Source organism: Amblyomma maculatum, chromosome 2 (assembly GCF_055883805.1).
Source record: "Amblyomma maculatum isolate TAMU_Amacu chromosome 2, ASM5588380v1, whole genome shotgun sequence".
Lineage (NCBI taxonomy): Eukaryota > Metazoa > Arthropoda > Arachnida > Ixodida > Ixodidae > Amblyomma > Amblyomma maculatum.
The window spans coordinates 12,689,086-12,709,056 of record NC_139345.1 but is presented as its reverse complement, the minus strand read 5'-3'; the positions used below and the strand labels follow the sequence as shown (position 1 = coordinate 12,709,056).

Below are 19,971 nucleotides of genomic sequence, written 5' to 3'. Positions count from 1 at the left end.
ATTTTTAGCGTTTTGTTGGTGACATGCCCGCAACAATGACTGAGAAGGCTTTGTAGGCTTCGACGACATTGCAGCGACCGCAGCTGTACTGACGGAAGCGAATATCGCTGCGGAAGTTTCTAACATACCGCAGATGAAGCTCAGGCTGACCCTGCAGACAATGAGAACATTCCAACTTCACAAAAAGCGCTTGCTGCATTGAATTTACTGCGCTGCCACTGCAGTGCTATTGAGGGAAGTGGGTTTGCCCTTGTTAAGCGTTTGCAAACTGCGGAACAGGGCGTGATACGGAATGCGATCAACACAAAAAAGCAGGCCGTGGTAACGCAGTTTTTTTCATGTAAATAAATGAATGTGACCCAAGTAAGCACCCTCTGAGTTGATGTTCCTTCTCTGCTTGAATTTTGCTGCTCTTGCATGTATTTTCTATGAAATCTTATATTACGAATTATGGCTATAGCAAACTATTTTCCGACTTTTTAACTGTTCGTTATAACGAGGTTTCACTGTATATATAAAGAGTGAAGCATCATTGCTGCTACATCCATTCAAATAAATTCTTTCAAAAAAACATGCCGTATTTTTACCACTAGCATACTTTGTACATAAACTGAAACAACTCTGTAAAAGACATCACCTCATTCCAGAGAGCTTCTCAAAAAAAGAAAAAGTTCAAAGGAACACTTAAGCTCCACCACGCAGCGATAGTGTAGGCTACAACCCCGCACATAAAGCCCCCGCTTTAACCAATTCGTATGTACCTGCCTGCTTGGCCAAGGGATGACTTGTCTCGATTTGAGAAGGGTCCAGACAACACCTTCCCATATGAAAGGAGAGGCTCAAGTTGGCAGCCTCTGCCAACCATAATGTCAGGGAGCCCTACATTCACTCAGTGCACGTCCATGTCACCAGCCAGCTAACACCTGTCATGCTGGTGATTTTTTTGTTCACAATGCCGACAGCGAAAACCAATGCTGGACTTGATGCTTTGCATCAATTATAGTATTTTCGAGCACTATGATGACAAGGCGCGAATAACAAGTAATTCCATTTGATAAAACCTTACCTTTACACCAGTTCAACAAACTGGCAGCCAAATGAGGCTTACCTTAGGCTGTGCAATGCCCAGAGCCTCGAAGAGCTCAGGGTGCTTGACGGGCAGCTCTATCACCTCCTTGATCTCCTTGATCTGCTTGTCGAGACCACCCACCATTTCATATGTGGAGTCTGGCACCTTCTCCACCATCATGAGGCTCACCAGTGGATCCACCTGGAGGAGCACCACCACATTGTCAAGCACTGTTCTCTCAGTTTCGTCTTCTTTTATTCTTCTACCGTGCAGTAAGTTTTAAAGCACCCCCTGGAGTTGGGTTGGGTGACACGTGCACATTGTTTATATAAAGGCAACAGCATCACACGCCACTTCCTTGTAAAAACGGCATTTCCTCAGAGTCTGATGCATCTAAAGGCCAAGTTTCTGGAAGACGACAGCAGCAGTGGCACGGAACAAAGCTTCACTTCATCAGATTTTTGCAAGGACAGTGAGGCTGCACCAACCAGACCCAGAACGCCAGCAGGCATCCGCTGATGAGTTTCGTTTTCTTTTTCAAATCGATCTGAGGCAGCCATAAACTGATCTAAGGGTATCCTACACGTGCTAAGGGCCAAAATTCTTATCCGCAACATTTTAGCATCGCTCGGGAGAGATCACTTGCCAGTGATTGCACAAAGCGCCGTGTCTTGTACTATGAGATCGCCGGGTGTCGACCTCAGCACTGCTCTGCCCACGGCACGATATTCACCAGTATTGACCACTTGTGCAATTTTTACACTCCTTGGCCATGACTCGCTCCACCAAAAACAAAACCAGAAACATTCCTTCCAAAAACGACATCTGGAGTGGACCTCAGCCTCACACGATATCTGTACCATTGCATAGTGCCCCACATTCTCAGCTTTTGCTTTGGTCACTCCATTCCACAATAATTCGCACTCAAAACTACTTGGTTTTAGGAGTGAAGGTGCAATATCACTTTACGAAGTAAAGAAATACAAAGCTTTCTACACAAACTGCCAGATTTTTCTCTTTAGCCAGGGCAGAGAATTTCATTGAGATAGATAATGAAGAAGTCCTTAAAAACCACCTCGAGAAAATATGCACTAGTGTGCTGTATTATTTTTTTCTTTTACAACAAAACACAGCCGCTTGTTGAAAGTCTCAATTGTCATGTCAAGAACCGATACCCAAAATTTAATCTTTTGGCAGTAACAAAGCATACTGAAGCATGTTTCTTTTTTTTTTTTTTTTTTTTGTTCTACAACCTCTAAGGCCCTATACAACACAGGGGAAAAAAAAAAAAAAAAAAAAAAAAAAAAAAAAGAAGCCCGAAAACCTGGTATTACTTTGTGACACGAGACAGGTCTATCAAATTATTGACAAAAATTAATTGCCTGGGTGTGTTTATATTCTTCCAGCAGCAAAAGACATTTATAGCTGAGAAAATTAAATATTTTCCCACATTCGACCTGAACTGATGTCTACCCCAAAAAAAACTGGTTGCCGCCATACTTACGTATATGACAGTGCAGCCTAGTTTCTCACTTTCTTTACTTTCTTTATATTCAGTTTAGAAGCACGCAGTTTATTTACCAAAACGGTTGGCAATGGCATCACCTGCGTTTTGCTTTGTTTATGGTTTTTTGCCTTTTCTAGCCGGTAAAAGCTGTTTTCAGTGAGAGTAGCCTCACTGTGGTGACGGCGAGGTACACTATCGATACAGGACGGTTTAATTCAATCTTAGAGGTCCTTTGAGAATTCCTAAACTTATGCTCGCAGCCCTTTGAAACCCACCCAAGAATATTTTTCAGGTATGATATGCATGCAGGTTACTTCAGTGCCTATGGACTCAAAAGCTGAAAATATGTAGGTGTGGTAATGATGAAGACTTAGATGAAATACAAGAGAAACCTTTGCCACTGACCTTGTTTGGCAATATCTTGTGAAGTGTATAACTGTCATTCCGTAAAGCTACTCTGCTGTTGGGGGTTACGTTGGCAATGTCGATGTTTTTATCGATGTCTACCACAAATTTTCCTTCTGGGTGGACCTGCAAATACACATACAAGCATAAAATCAGTCGGTCACTGAAGCAGCAATTACAATCCACTTTGACTAAAATGCAGTACCGGGCATTTTTATTGTGAAGAACTTCACAACCTTTCCCACCTCAATCGCTGGCGCGTTTGTAACTGCCTGCAGAGCTTGCATTTTGTGGTACTTTTGTATCATGGCAAGTTTCACAACTGTACTTACCTGGCTGAGCTGGGCATGACGCAAAAGTGTAATAGACTCACTGAAACCCATAAACGCAGTTTTCCTGCTGACAGGTATGCAAACTTTCTTCTTTCTTTTTTTTTTTTTAAAGTAAGAGGGGCACTTAAGAGTCGCGAAAATACAGTGTAGCATGGTGAAGCCACCCTACATGGATGCTACCATAAAGAGGCCGCTCAATATTGCGAAACAATTTCAGTTCGATATCCCCGATAATGGGCAGGCATATAGCAATTTGTCATTGTCGCAGTTTTCACTCAGAAAAGTACGCAGCCACCGCTTCTTTTTTTCAGTACTTAGATTTGCTGTGGTGCGAAATCATATTTGAATTTTTTCAAAGCCATTCAATGATTCGGCCTTCGAAGAATTCAGATGGTTTTCCCAGTTTCTTGAGGCCCTAACTAATGAGGTTTCCCATTTTTTTTCATCCATACAACTAGTTGAAGGCTGTTCATTAAGCAAACAAATCAGTGCCTTTCATTCATATTTTAGACAGTACTAAAGCTTTTAGCTATGTCTGCAAGACATAGTTGAAGGCTGTTCATTAAGCAAACAAATCAGTGCCTTTCATTCATATTTTAGACAGTACTAAAGCTTTTAGCTATGTCTGCAAGACATAGTTTCAAAATACTACTTGTATACATAGATACCTGAATCCAATCACATTTAGACTTGAATCACATTAAGGTCCAACTTCTGATAATTCTAATAAAAATCTCTGGTTCTTTGAGGTTTTAAATGATGAACCTACTGTACTTCAACGAAAACACTAAAAGGCGGCCAATTATATAGGCATGAAATGTGATAACTGTCTTTTGTTTTTGCACATAAGATGTCAAGTGACCAAAGATTTCAAAACAAATGAATGAAGACTACTTAACACATCAAGGGACATATTCTATAAGGATCCAATAAACGTTTACCACTCCAATTGGTGTGATGTCAGCGCAACAATAGAATCAGACAAAAGCGGCATACAGCCAATCACAAAAATTGCTGAATTTAAAAATGTTTCATAAATGTACCTTTTACAAAATGTTATCCCATGTGCTTATAAGCCACATTATACTGGTACTACATTGAGTAGCGTTACAATGCCACCTCTGCACTCATTACAGCTTTGCTAGTGCTGCAAGGATCTACTGTGATGGAGCATTGCTTCTCTCTGTAACGGCATTAGTGCACTGAGAATTGTAGGGCTCGTGGCGCGCCGTGCATTCGAAGGCCGCGCCACTTCCCAATGCTCCCTGCGCGGTGCCCGTTTCCCTCTCCCCGCTCGCTCGGGGATAACCGGTCCTGCGCGAGGGGGGTATAAAAGAAGGCACGCGCCGCCGTCTCGTCCTTCTTGGTCCCTGGCTCGTCGTTCCTGCTTCGCTCCTGGCTCTCTCCGCGGAAACGACCCGCAGCCACCCGGACGACGACCCCGAACAGCCTCGACGACGCCCGCGCTTAACGTGAGATAAAAGATGTTTGTTATACTGCCCACCGTGTGTTTGTCGTGCGCATCCCTCGGGCAGAGGAATCGCCCACAGAATTCACACGAATGTGTCGCTAATGGCTCAAAACATCAGTAAGAGCCAATATAAGACCATCATGACAGGTTCCTGGTAGATATGTCACAGCTGTGATTCAGTAATCTGTGCTAAGTTAGTGCTGGCACCCATGTGGTTGGCCTAACTTGAGCTTCTTCACCTAAGGTTAAAAAAAAGGTTTTCACACAGACTACTGAAATTTGCTACTAATGGCAAAACAAAATCCCAGAACTGTGTCAACTGATTGCGATTAGGAGCTCAGTCGTGTCCACTAGGCTTTTCAAAGGATAAAATGAAGCCTTGCTGAGAGTTTAGGTGATATAGGCTTAAAATATTAATGGTACTGTTCCAAATGCCTCCTCTGCATTGCTATGGTTTTAAAGGGAATTTCAAGAACTACACAGGTGAAGATTGACACCACAAACACTAAGAAAAGGAAGAGAGCACAAAAGTTTTTTCATGATAAAAGCTGTCACCTAGACTTGAGATATCCAGAAATCACGCTCAGATTCAGTTTGGTTAGTAGGGTTTAACATCTTAAATAGCGGAGGACTCTGGAAGTTTTGACCATCTGGGGTTCTTTAACATGCACTGACATCACACAATACACGAACACTTTTCTTTTCGTCTCCATAAAAAAACAGCCACTGCAACCAAATTCGATCCTGCGTCCTTGGGTTCAGTAGTCGAGAGCTTCCCCACAGAGCCATCGTGGCAAGGCCATGCTCAGATTGTCTTATCAGTAGATGTTTAGCGACAATTTCTATAAAATCAAAGAATATACAGCCTCCTTTTGGTGGAAGCGAAATATGAACATGAAGCTGTTTTTGTGCAAATTTTGAAATATGCTTATACGTCAGCCAAGGTAAAAACAAACTGCACTTCAAAGCAACATTTACATAGTGAGCTGGTATGTACTTTTGCTAGGCATCACAGAAAAAATGTTATGATCAAAACGCCTTTATTTTGCCAACTGAAGTGGCTTTAGTCAAATGTAACAAGCACCTCCGGCCAATCGCATTGACCTAGCCATGTTCAGAATTAGGCAAAGTTGTCTAAAAAAACTATGGACCTTTAGTCACAGTAGTGAACAACTGCAATGGAAAAATAAAAACTATCACTTTTATATGCAGTACTGCCATTTCTGCAGCCTTAAGAGCTGGGCTTGAATCCCACCATCCCTTTTTACGAGCAGTCGTCTATGAATACCGGCCCCACCAAAACTCCAAATAGCAGAAATTTGTAGGCATTATTGCTGCAAACGTTATGCGAGCCTGCCTACCTTGACAAGCACTTTCTTCTTGTCCATCGGTTTTACGACCTCACCGACATAGGATCCTTGTTCCTGCAGTAACTGCAACTCTTCACGAAGCATCCTGACTGCAAGAACAAGTACAAAGTATTCAGACGAAAACAAACGTGCAATGTAACGTTCATAAAAACACAGCACTGAGAAAGTACAATGATAAAATCTGACAATAACTACTACTGCATGGGGAACGCATACCGAGTGGTTAGTAGAGGTAACCTCCATCGCCCAACCGCATCATAAAATAATGAAATGTGAAAAGGAAACTTACCTTTGGCGTTAAGTTCGTTTCTTTGTGCTTGGAGTCGCCTAAGATTTTGAGTCTTATCGGATACCACAAGCTGAAATGGATAAGAGGAAAAGTGTATTCAATTTTCTTTTCTCTCAATTCAAATTTCATTCAGTCTTGCGATCAATCAAACATAATATACCTGAAGTTCTTCTATCTTTGTTATGTAGTACTGCTTCAGCCCATCTCCCTTCGAAGGCGCATCGACCTCCATCTGCAACGACAGCACTTGATATAACCATATAGCCATACTACACGCTTGATGAATGGCTTCCCAAAGTAATGATGCCCATCTTGCAGAGGTCCGTGACACGGTCATCTACGACGAGGGCAAGAACTCCTAGCAAGGAAACGCTTTTCAAAGCACTGGTCATAGTTATCGGCACTTTAAGAACCCAAGCACACTATGCACGAGTATACAATATTCATTATATAGGGCGGCTAACAACAAGCAAACTACTATAGATTAAAGCCCAAAGCTCACGATGACTGGCACAAATTGTGTTTGAAACTGAACATTTCTTCTCACGCCGCAATGAAGGCAACTCAAAAGCAAACTAGTCATGGAATGTGCGTTGAAATAGAGAACAACGGTAAAGGCAACTTCAATGAACGGCAAATAGAAACATACTTTAACTGGCGCCGAACTCTCTGCAACACTTGCAGCCGCCATGTTGACTAATAAAAACTAAACACGCCGCAAGAGAGTACCGGAAGTTAAAAAGAACGTAAACGAGAAGCGCGGAAGAATATAACATAAACCACAATAAAAATTATGCAGAAGTTAAACAAATGAGAAGTTACAAAGCCTATATTTGGAATAAAACTTGACAAATATATATGTTTTACCATCATCATTATCTGCTAGCCGTCGGCTGGCGGTGACTGGTGGCGGTGCAAGAACATGTGCAAGGAGGAAAGCTCAAAAATCCGCGTGCTCGGAGTCACGGTGCTCGGAGCCTCGGAGCCGCAAGAGCGGCAGGATCGTTAGGAGCGCGTGGAGTTTCCGCCTCGGAGGTGCCGCGCGCGGGTTGGAGCGTCGGCGGCGTCGGTGCCTGTTGCGAGCTTTACCGAGCAGAGGGGGTGATGCGGCGGAGCCCACCGGCGACGCTTCCGTTTTCTTATTTTATCGTGATGTTATTGAAACAAAGTACTCCGTAATTGTGTTTAACCAGTGCGCTCGCCCCCAGCCGTGCCGAGCAGTGCCGAGTTCGATGTTTCTAAATCGGACAGGCACAGATGATACTCTTCGGTAGGCGGTCGTCAAGAGTCGTGATTCACAAGAAACTGGTCCCGATCGGAATATGCTTCGGTGTCCTGCTTTCGTTAACGGCAGTGCCGTTCATGGGCTGCCAGCAACGGAAGTCGCCTCCCTCCGCAAAAGACGGCTTCTTGCGGTGGCAGCAGTTCCCACTGGAGGAGGACGAGGACTTCGAGCCTGTGTTGAGGCTAGATGGCCACTCCAAAACATCGCAAGCCAACAGCCCGGAGAAAGTGGTGCTCAAGCGGCCGCGATTCTACAGCACGGAACTGGAGATACGCGAGAAGCTCCTCGTCGTTGTTCTGACGTCGCCCGAGACTGTCGACTCATTCGGTGCAGCAGTAAACAGAACATTGTCCAGGCATCCCAACAAACTCATTTTCTATTCATGTGCATCGGACGGAGACAATTCGGCAGCCACTGCGGTTCTCAGTGCTCCGTCGGTGGTGCAGTTGCCCGGCACAAAGTGCGACTACTTAGCTTCCCACGCTCTCAGACATCTAGGCGCAAAGAACACTGCAAAAGACTTCGATTTTGTGTTTCTTATGCGAGACAGCACATATGTGAACGGAGAGAAGCTTGTTAGCATTGCTACTCACGTTAGTGTAAACGTCGAGGTGTTTTTGGGTAGGCTATCAAACGGGGTCTGCGATTTGGACGCCGGTTTGTTATTGAGCAACGAAGTATTTAAGAAGGCATTTGGTAATCTTGACTCGTGTTTGGGCGGAAAAGGTGAAGTCTTGGACGATGATATTGCTCTGTGCATTGCCAAAGCGTCTGGAGTTGCCTGCAGTGACATCTATCAGGTAAGCTGCTGTGTTTTAGATTTTGCTTTCTTGTAGCCAGCTCTTGCAGTAATAACATTCTCTTTTGTAGGAACAGCCGTTCTACTCCTTCAACATAGAAAAAGACTTCGGCTACGTACCAGATCCAGCAACTCTTACAACAAGGAAAGATTTCAGTGCAGTGGTGACTGTCTACCCGGTGCTCACATCAAAGTACTTCTACCGCCTACACCACCACTTCAGCCTTTACAATCTGCGCAAAGTGTCTAGACAGATTGCATATACGGAGAAACAAATTGCTGATGTCGCTATTCATCTGCCCAACGATACCATGGGACGAGTAGAATGGCCACTCGGTGTGGAGCCACCACTGAAGCCCTCAAATAGGTTTGATGTTATCCGTTCTGTATATTTCAATGACACCCACCTGTTTTGGAAGACGGACAATGAAGTCGTAAGCCTGATCAGTGGAGCTGAAAAGCTTAGTATACAGGATCTGAAAATTTCTGCAAAGGAGTTCATTTTAAGCTCTTTTCCCAGGAGCAATTTAACAATTATTTCTACTGTTGATGGGTACAGGAGGTTTGATCCAACAAGAGGGCTTAGTTACATGATGCATCTTTTGCTTCGAAATGAAACTTCCAATTCAGAAACCTACAGAACTCTGGAGTTCATACGACCTCTTGGAAAATCTGAAGTCATCAGTATGCCCTATGTCACAGAGCATACGCGGATCATAATGGTGATGTTTGTAAAAGAAAAAGAGCTCGACCACGTTGCTGTTTTCATTGAAGAATATGCCAAGACCTGTCTTGAGAAAAATGATAACAGTATGCTGCTGCTTGCTTTTTTGCAACCAGCGGGTGTGCCTGACATATTTGGAAACATTCGAAGCTTTGCTGTTTCCAGTTCCAATCGCTTTAGAAAGAGCAATGCAAAGCTTGCAACAATCAGTATTAGAATTCCAGAGGATCGACGAGTGCCTTCAGACTTTGCACTAATTGATCTTGTGGTGCGAAAACTGCCTCAAGACTCCCTGATTCTTCTTTGTCAAACAGGAATGGAGATCAGGATGGACTACTTGAACAGGGTGCGCATGAACACAATAGCTGGTGTTCAGGTATTCTTGCCTATTCCATTTACTCAATTTCATCCCATCATCACGGAGCAGGATCCCGTCGCCCCAGCCTTCCTCGAGCTGAAGAGAGAAAATGGCTTCTTTGACAGCAATAACTTCAAGCATTTCAGCTTTTATGTGTCGGACTACTGGCGCCACCGTTCTCTTATCGCAAAGGAAGTGCCTTTAGCACACAGTAGCACTGATCTAACAGCTGACCATTATCATGACCTTACCTTTGGCATTGTGGAACTTTTTCTCGTATCTAAACAGCTTCATCTATTGAGGGCTGTGGAGCCTGAGCTACGAGTGCGATACATCTGGAGGGACTGTGGTGATGAGCCCAACCTCAGGGCAGCTGAGAACTGCAAATTATCAAGGCTTTACTCTGTTGGTAATAGGGGGCAGCAAGCCAAATTTCTTGTCTCGCAGGCCACGCCTGCAGCGGTAGGCAGGGATCTTCCTTCCTGACAAATAGCTGCCTCTCCAGACGGGGCAATTGCTCTTTTGTCCTTGACAGCATAATCATTGTTTCTGTTGGCATTCCCGGAAGGCAATTAGGCAGGTGGGATGCACATATGAAGGGTGTCTGGACAGCTCTCAAACATTGGTTTGCTGCGTTACTGCTTTGGTTTTATCTTGTCACCCTTCGCAAGTGTTCCTGGTGTCTCTTAGTTTTTGCTAATGACTGCACAGTTTTTATTTTGTTTTTAAAGAATGCAGTCATCAGCAGCCATTATTACTGCCAATTTTTCACTCCCCCTTTTAAAAGTTGTTCAGGCAGGGAATGTTATGCTATAAATGTTTTTACCTTGGGCTATGTAGTATAAGATTTTGCCTTTTGATTTTTACCCACGTTTTTATAGAACTTTTTTTATCTTGTTTTAGTACTTTATACAGTATTGTAAAGCTGGTTGAATCTAGTGTTGCTGAATGTGATGTGCCTGTCTATCATCAGTGGTCACTGTGCCTTAATTTTGACTTTGCTAATGCACCATAACATCTTGACTATGTAAAGATGCCTTAGTGGCACCATTTTTTACTATTTTTTTTTCTAATTCATAACTGTGAATAAACATGGTGCACACTTTCTGTATCGTGTTTATACTTCTCTGCAGTACAGAACCGCACCAACATGCAGCTGTGCTCAAATTGGCATGTGCCTGCTTGCCTCACGTGAAAGATTGCCCAGACTTTCTTAGAAACCAAATATAAAAGGTTAGACGACGTGGCAGCATTTGTGTCTCTGATATCAATGACGCCTTTGAAAATTCAGGCCACCCATCATAACTGAGTCGACAGTGAACTGGACAGATAGCACAAAAAAAAATCATGCTTGCAGACATACGAGGGCGCTGGTTGTCTGAGGGTGGAGTTTCACGCTCGCACGCAAGAAATAAGCGTAGAACAGCTTGCGTACCTATATATTAGGGAAGTTATCGCCTTCGTTATCTTGTCCTAGCCTCTGGTCGCTCCCGCCTGGCTCGCCGTTCGTCATGGGCAGCGAGCAAGCCTACTGTGCGCGAGCGTCGTTCGTCGTGGATTGAAACGGCCCTGGCATTCTGCCTCATGCGCCGGGTCCTCTCTCTGAGCCGCCCTGACTATGCCCGAGTTTTTCCACGCGACAAACTCGGCGAGTCGCGTCACTCGGAAGCGCGACCCAGTTGCTGGCGACGAAAGCCTTCCTTCAGTCAAACCTTCTCAACCGACGAGCGAAGCGCTTGTTATCGGTCACGTGCGCGTGTTTGCGGGCACGTGGTTTTTTACGCGTACCTTAAACCTAAGTGATTCCAGCCCTGTGTCGTGTACGTTTGCAAAACAAGAATGGTACACCATGAGTACTTAATCTGACCAGATTTGCGGAACCCCGTGCGTCTTGTGTATTACATCGGATCGTGCTTGGTGGCTCTGACACATGCCAGGACATGCGCAGTAGTGCATGCACTCACAAATGTGTATGCAACAGATTTCTCTGTATAACTTCGTATATGCCTCTCTGGCCCACACACAGCTCATGAACTCACTGAGGCAGTTCTATGTCGGCGTTGTCTGCGCTTAAACGAAGAGTATTGTGAATAGCAGGACGAATGGGTTCCCAGATCGGTGGACAGCGACACCCCACCTCTCTTTCGACACCACATGTTGATTCGCTTGAATTGGTTTTGTCTTATTAGAGAGGAGAGTCGTTCTTTGGCATCTGCACTGTTAGAGACCAGCGTGCAGCGTCTACAGAGTCAGTTCAAAAACGTACAGGGTGAACCACATAGCGGGAACACGCGAGCGCGTGGTTCTGCGCTCCGCGCAGCGCCATGCTGAAGGCGGAGCAGTCACGTTTTTGGCGTCCTTTCACTCTGCTTTGTTACACACTTGACAACCGCGCCCTTGCCTTTCGTCGCCCTTGCCTTTCGTCGTGCAGTCGTGCTGGTTGCCCTGATGGCGGCCTGCAGGATTAAAGGCATCCAAGCATGGAGGAAGGAAAGAACTTGAAAGGTCCTGACGTCATTTTTTTTTTTTTTTTTTGAAGCCGGCGCGCTTTACCCTCCGCATTCTCTTTCTCCGTGACGTTCACGTATCTAGGGCCCTTAGCAACGCTGTTGCTAGTGGCCCGAGTTTTCATGCAACAGCGTCGCCGTTGCTAATGGCCCGACTTGGCTAACCCTAAATTTTGACGTCACTTCCGCCACACTTTCTCCAATGCATTAGGAATGGCAAGGGCCTCTCCTAAGTTGTTTCCTTCCTCCATGCATCCAAGCTACCTATACGTTCCCTTAGGCGTGCCCTAGAAGTAAGCGTTTGAGAGCGATTTCGTCAAGTCCGAAGCCAGCTCTAAACATGTACATGGTTATAGAAAATGTCGCGTAGCTATAGGAAACAAAACTGGATTGTAGGCCGCGGGCTCTCAGGATGCGCTTTTCACGGGATATGTGTTGTAATGGGTCACTTATGCAATTAGTTCTTTTTTTACAGGCACTGGCAAAAAAAAAAAAAAAAAAAAAAAAACAGCCTCAAGAGGTCAATAACATAACGTTGCACAGACAGGTTAGGTTCCGTCCGTCATTGTCGGCCGATCGCCCGTCGGCGCCGGCAGCTAGTTTCGCAATACCCTATTCGTTGGAAACGTGTCTCGTGACCGCGTGGTCAACGGCCCCTGTGAGTTGGCCCGTGGTTGTTGTGCCCGCCAGCACATCCTCCGCCTGCCGGACAGGTTGTCAAGAGCTGGGCTTGTCCTCTGCCGCACACTGCTGCCGTTCAAAGCTTCGAAGGCGGCGTGTGCTTAGAGCAGTTTACGAGCTTCCAGCGCCTTTACACTGCAGTCCGAACACTCCTACATCGATGACCACGAATACGTCGACGGGGCGTCCCGCTTTAGCGCTTAGTTGAGCAGTTGTGGATTTGGCGAAATGCAAAATAGTGCAGTTTTACAGAGGCATATCTTGACAAATTTTCTATATATCTAAAGAATTTTGTTTAATCTGGACTGAAGATAATGTAATTTAGTTTCATCGAGTCCTATGGATGATCGCTTTTTGAGGGGGGGGAATCTAATTTGTCCTTTCTGTCGAAAAAATCGTGCAGTTAGATTTTGTTAATACTCAAATGAGATGTGCATGTGCGCGCCACTGTGTTGTAAAATCTTCTTTTGGGGTTTGTCATCAACGAAACTCGCACAAATCATTGTCTACCAAGCCTTCTTGTGTTTTCAGGTTTCTTTTCACATTTACCTCTTGTGGCTCTAAAATGCTCTAAAATCGTATCACGCACCATGTCACTGACTCACATAAAGCAACTCCACGCAGTCGGTAAAAAGGCGACAGCCATTCTCTATTCCACAACGAACCGGCTATTACAATTTGACTTCCACAACACGACGACCGAACAAATCGAAGTCCAGAAACTGTACAAGATAGAAAGGCAAACGTGCCCCTACTGGCAGGCATGTCCTCGGGCAATTGGGATAACTGTCGTCAGAGCTTGCCACACGCGACCGGTCGCACCGAAAATGGGAAGCCGCACTATCGTAGCACTTTTACCCAATGTGCGCGTACCCGAAAGCGACACTGGCAGGCGCCAGGGGAGGGCGGCTACTGCATGTACTGCACAAAACATGTGAGCATACGCCCCCCCCCCCCCCCCCCCCCCCCCGTAGATTACCGAGCTGCAAAGGCACTAGTAACAGATGTTTCTAACCACGATGGGGTTTTAACGAATTGTTGCTTTTTATCAATTGTTCAATAAAAATAAATGCTGTCCTTAATATCGACTGACAAAATGCAGTCAGTGTTGAGACACTGGAAAATTGAAAACCGCCGCAGACACGGGACAGAGGGAGGCGATGACACAGGGTGGTGTTTGGAACTGAAATTTTATTGGAAACATTGAAGGCTTTATAACCATGTGGCACATGGGATCTTAGAAGCATGCAGGTAAGAAAATATCATCATCATCAGCCTGACTATACACCTCTCCCATATTCCTCCAATTAACCCGGTCCTGTGCGAGCTGCATCCACTTGACCTCTGCGAACTTCTTAACCTCATCCGCCCACTTAATTTTCTGCCGACCCCTGCTACGCTTTCCTTCCCTTGGAATCCAGTTTGTTGCCCTAATTGACCATCGGTTATCCTTTCTTCGCGCTACAGAAAATATAATGAACCAGAAGTTTAAAAAAAAAAGACCTTTGGCGAACCAAAAGACAACCACGTGCACGTGGAAACCATCAAAAGGCGCGTCATATATGATACAAGTTGCACATGACAAAATGAACTAGAAGCTAAAAACTTACGCGTCACGAAGAAACAAGACGTTGAAACTGCTACAGGAAGGAACCAAAACCACCCCATGAAAAGAAATATAAAATAAAAATGAACAAGCACCCAATGGTCGCATATCGCAAGAAAACCCACTTCTTTTTGGAGAAGGGAAATGGAAGGCGAGCTAACACATTCATCCTGTTGCGCGCATATAATGGACACCGCTTCTACAATCTCTCATTCAAGCTGCTCCTTCCTTCTGAACGCAGTGCTACAACCCTGGCCACAGCGAACAGGCAGATCGAGCCCCTACGACTCCCTCAAGGAACGCGCGTGCTCTCTTAAACGGTCATTTAAGGACCTCCCGGTTTGTCCAATATAAAAACGGCCACAACTACTGAGCGGTGTCTTGTAGATGGCCCCCTTTGCGCAAGCAACACGCTTGTTCTCATCCAAGTGCTTCTTGCCGCACGTGCTTACGTTTGATTTGGTTTGCTTTGTGGGGTTTAACGTCCCAAAGCGACTCAGGCTATGAGAGACGGTGTAGTGGAGGACTCCGGGAATTTCGACCACCTGGGGTTCTTTAACGTGCACTGACAACGCACAGCGCACGGGCGCCTTGCTTTTCGCCTCCATCGAAAAGCGGCCGCCGAGGCCGCGGAATTCGATCCCGCACCCTTGGGAATAGTAGTCGAGCGCCGTAACCACTGCGCCACCCCGGCGGGGTGTGCTTACTTTTGAGTCACTCTTTCTCGCCATATTGCAGAATCTAGAAAATTTACAATGCGCGGAAAAAATAGTATTAATGCCATATGTATAGTTACCTGAGATCTATTTGAGATATTGTGAAATCCTGTGTATGTAAAAACCTACTTCCAGTTTTTCTGGGTGGCTAGTTCTTAGGAAGCGGATATATATATTTTTTTTTTTTTCGTCTTGCTGAGCCATCCGTTCTGCAGCCGCGCTTAAAAGGAAAGTCGGAGAGCCTGTCTTATCCAGCCGCTGCACTTGAAGGTCAAAACTGGACGGCCGCATATGAATGCATGACTTAACACCGTGGATCTAAAACAAGAGGAGGCTATACACAGTTTTACCACCTTAGAATGGGAAAAATCGAAAGGGAGCGAAGCTTTCTTTGATATGAGCTGAAAGGTCCAGCACGCATAATCATTTTGGTTAAAAACAGCTTTAAGCAGCTTTACCACATCCAGATGTTGCGATATTGGATGCTACAACAGCGCAGTATCACTGCAAGTCATATAGCCCTTATATCTAGAGCACTTACTTGATAGTATTAACCCGACCCATGATTATCAATGTTAACCCATATGCTCTCAAACGTGGTTGCACGTTCCCTCAAACGTGCCATCAGAATAGGTGTTAAACACTTCTTGAATAAAATATATTATCTGTGGCTGGAACAGTGTCAAAAGGTTTGTATTAGTTGAAGTTAGCAGTTCATGCCCATGGTAGTAGAAAACCCCCCAAGACAGTGGTATAGTTTGTTTGTTTGTTTGTTTGTTTGTTTGTTTGTTTGTTTGTTTGTTTGTTTGTTTGTTTGTTTGTTTGTTTTCGATATTTATTGCCTCAGGGCATCAGTAGGGTATGAGATGAAGAGTGAATAAATGATTAAATGAATGGAAAAAGGTTGGCTGATTTTATGAAGTCCAGAAGTGAGCGATGATGAGGTCCCTGCGTCCAAGTGACGTATGAAGCAGGATTGGTTGCTGAAAGGCCAGCTGTGCTCAGGTGCCGGATTCGTGTTGGTTTGAGTGCTGGGCAGTCCCACAGGAAGTGGTGGATGTCGGCCTCAACATCTTCGTTTTCACAGATCGGACACTCTGGGCGGGGATATAAGTGTTGGAAGTATGACCACGTCTAGTGACAGCTGGTGTAAGGGCAACACCGACCCGGATCCTCCTAAGCGCAACCTCCTCTGCACGGATGAGACCGCGGGGAAAGGGGAAAGGCGAAGTGGTATAGTTGCTTGAAGTAAGCTTGTTGAAGTGGACCGTTTTCTTTTTTAAGTTGTAGTAACGTTTTTATAACGCTATAAGCTAGTCCATAAGCATATGTTAAACGTACTTGCAATGTTAATGAAGAGTTTTTATTGGACTTCGATTGAGCTGACCACTGTTTTGACATGAGCATGAATGGTTAATGCTGGAAGCTCCATGTGTTATGCATTGGAAAACTGCACCCGTGCATGTTTGATACTAATTTCTAGTTTCATATGGGACAATACAAAAATATTTCGATTATGAACAATTTTGTTACTTGCTAAATTATCATATGTAATACAATTAATACTCCATTGCTAACGTTAATATTTAGTTTTATCGGAAATATTGCGTAAACGTCTCAAGGACAACACATGACGTTTATATGTTACATATTAACATTCGGTAGACAATATTACAAAATAAATCATGCTTTCTAACGTTCACAACAAATCAATATTGTTAATATTTGTGTTTTGTGCTACCCGAGTACCTTGTAAATATTAAAAAAAAAAACACTTATTCGCCACTTTTTCTCTCCTTGTTCGCTTTCAAAATTATATATATTTTTTTCATCTCGTATATGCATTAAAAACAATAATATAAAACTGCCAGATACCAGCATACATCTTCGAATAACGTGCATAAGCCTGTGCGTACTTGACCATTTCGCCAGACACCATAATTAAGCATACTGAACTGCTGTAGATTTCATCACTGGAAAGGGGTAACGATTAGCTTTCAGCGCTTATCGGGTCCCCTGCATCTGCTCTGTTGCTATGCCGTTCGTTATAGTCTCGTGTGGATTTTTCTTACGTTCAGTTCGTTTCTTTTTATTTTAACTGCAACGGCTGTAGCAGACGGAAACTTCTTGCCACTTACTGCCCAACTACCCCGGGCGTCTGGCTGCCAGCATAAATAAACTGTTCTCGCTGCCTCGTTCGGTGAAGAGCTGTAAGGTCCCACGTCGGGTCAATATTTCTTCGAAGGGTTTTCTCATCCAGCGTGTGGGAGCAAGTTGATGCCAGCAATGCACCATTGCCATCACAGGGGGGATGGAACTGGTGAACGAGGCTACAATCACATGGCGTGCGATTCACTCGCTTAACTCAAGCAGCAAGTGTAGGATGAGGTCATTTGCTAAGTATATGTGGCTCGGTCGATTTTCTTTTTTTCATTTTCCCCATGCATTTTCCGTTTATCCAAAAGCAGAGATGATAAAAGTGAAAGGAGGGTTCGTTGATCTCTGGTCGGTGCGTGGTGAAGGCGTATTTAACGTTACGGCTTTCTTTTGCCATTTTATTGTGCATACCTTCCTATGTACTTGGGTAGAAACCGACCTGATTGCTCTTTCTTTTTACAAGCTTCGCATCCTTTCTCATGGCGCTGGCCCATTACACGACGTGCCGATAACCTATGAAAAAAACAGCAGCAGCAAAGCACGACTGGAAGCCAGGCGGGGCAAGGCGAGTGGCCCTAATATCCCGCTGGTGGAAGAAGCCAAGGCGTCGTCTGTTCCTTGAAAACAAGCAGACGACATGATCCGTCCATCGTCTGCGAAACCCGGCCGACCGGGCACTTCCTTCATGGTGTTCGCGCTATGACCCGCTGCTGCAAAAGGGTGCGGCGCGCGGCTTTGATCCCGCGGCTTTTTTCTACACCCCTCGTCAGTTGGGAAGCATTCCGTGTTTATTTTTTCTTGTATATGCGGCACTTTTGCTTAGCGCCCACAACAGCGCCATTTTTTTTTTTTTTTTTCCCTCTGCGTTCGCTGTTCTTCGGAACACGAAATGAAGCGGCAGGCCCAGAGCGGTGTACGCCAGGAAGAGAGAGAGAGAGAGCCCTCGTCATCCTTGCTCGTTCAGAAAGCCCCACGTGTTATCGTTCGCACCAAGTTGCGTGCGCCGCTGCCCCATGGCTCGCGTGATGCTCTGCAGGAATCTTGAGGAGTGAGACCACACTGCGCGAAATGCCGCTGTTCCTGGCGGCAGAAAATAGATCCGGCTGGGCCGGCCCGGGTCCCTTTGTAGGCCACTGGCGCTACCGTCAGAAATGAAAATAAATTGGTGCGGCGCCCCAACTACTCGTCCCGTTGGCTGCTTTCGCCGGCGCCTTATCGCGACCGCTGTAAACTTACCTGCGCTTCCAGCCGTGAAATGGGAGCTTAGAGGTATAAACTTTTCACTGTACACTCGTTAGCGCGTGCTTCCTAATCCTAGCCATTTCAAAGAATGAAGGCTGCTCGCAACTCTCTCGACACTGAAGTCAGCGCGGTGTTATGTCTCACCGTGATCAGAGCTGTCTTTATGACCGAAATTTATTGGGCACTCACTCTCAAAGCGGCATAACTGTCGCCAAAGTATGAAGAAAAAATTGGCGGGTACTTATAGCTCAGCCCTTAAAGGTACGACGCGACATCGTTAACGGCTCCCACCTGCTGCTTTGCTTTCGAGGAATTAAGGGAGTGTGGTGGAATAACTCGAAAAAAAAAAAATTGCTTCATTACCAACACGTAATGCAAGATGCAATGAGCAAACTTGTGCAGCAGCGATTGCGGGGAATCGCTTTAAGGCATTTAAAAATGACGTCAAATGTCGCCCATCCTGCTATTCAAAAATTTCCCACACTAGCTTTGTGGTGGTTGTCATTTGTGGGGTTTAACGTCCCAATGCGACTAAGACGATGAGAGACGCCGTCGCACTGGCATCGCACAGCACGCGGCTGCCGAGACCGGGATCCGATTCCGCACCCTTGGACTCAGTGGTCGAGCGCCTTATCACTGCACCACCCCGGCGGTGCCCCCCACACTAGCTTTCGTGTGCTTGCTTATTAAGGCAAAAACCTTTAATGGCTCATGCTGTCGTGGACAAAATGTGTCGCGCTTTTGCGTCGGCTCTGATTGGCCGAAGCGGGATGAAGTCATAGAGGTCTCGACAAATCACAGAGCACCGCCAAAGTGTACGGAATGCGTGCCTTATATGGTCATATGTAAATCAATGATGAATTGCTAATTAATGACTAATAATGAATAAATCCAATTGATGACTAACCAAGTAATTCATTGATTAACTAATTAATGAGTAATAAATAATTACCTACTTAATGTCATAGTAATAAACAATTAACCAATGACGAATTAATTTAATTAAATTATTGCTAATTAATGCCTGTTGCGTAGCAGAATGCAGCACTCAGGCTTTCGCTTTTCAATATTTTCGTTGCTAATGTCCCTCGTAATTTTTCTTTTTCGCGTATGCATTTTTTCGGAAGAAAACTGTCTAGGTCTGTAAAATGTATACTTAGTTTCTGACATGTTTATTACTATAAATATATATATTTCTTTTTCGGATAAAAATGGGCCAGGTTTGTAAAATGCATTTAGTTCGTAACGTGTTTTTGTTAGTTCAACCTACAATATTTTCCATTAGGTGCACTTTTGTAGTTCAATGTGTAGTTTCGTTGTCGTTCATGTTGCTTCCACAGCATGATGTCGATTTTTACTGTTATTTTTCCGCGTTATTGTGCCTAACCTTGGCGAGAACTATTGCGCAGTGTGTGAGCAAGATAAAATCCTACGGCAAACAATAATTGTGAAT

General features: G+C 44.8%; 2 protein-coding genes across 3 annotated transcripts in view; one reads left to right on the top strand and one right to left on the bottom strand.

The window, feature by feature from the left end:
• LOC146197954 (26S proteasome regulatory subunit 8) overlaps window positions 1–7,224 on the bottom strand; it is a 38,669-nt gene extending 31,445 nt beyond the window's left edge. Inside the window, exons 1-6 of one of the 2 annotated variants that reach the window (XR_014704918.1) lie at window positions 7,093–7,224; window positions 6,604–6,675; window positions 6,444–6,513; window positions 6,146–6,243; window positions 2,982–3,107; window positions 1,109–1,270 (exon numbers count right to left, since the gene is read on the bottom strand). Coding sequence is in view for 1 of the 2 variants with exons in the window: in XM_084593240.1 (XP_084449366.1) it covers window positions 1,109–1,270; window positions 2,982–3,107; window positions 6,146–6,243; window positions 6,444–6,513; window positions 6,604–6,675; window positions 7,093–7,134 (570 nt within the window). In the remaining variant the exon portion in view is untranslated. The remainder of the gene's footprint in view (window positions 1–1,108; window positions 1,271–2,981; window positions 3,108–6,145; window positions 6,244–6,443; window positions 6,514–6,603; window positions 6,676–7,092) is intronic. The other variant, XM_084593240.1, reaches the window with a different exon arrangement.
• Window positions 7,225–7,389: 165 nt separating this feature from the next.
• On the top strand, window positions 7,390–10,716 carry Chpf (Chondroitin polymerizing factor). The gene is made up of 2 exons (XM_084593239.1): window positions 7,390–8,528; window positions 8,599–10,716. The coding sequence occupies exons 1-2, from the start codon at window positions 7,701–7,703 to the stop codon at window positions 10,093–10,095; spliced, it is 2,325 nt and encodes a 774-aa protein (XP_084449365.1). The 5' UTR covers window positions 7,390–7,700; the 3' UTR covers window positions 10,096–10,716.
• Window positions 10,717–19,971: the final 9,255 nt, after the last annotated feature.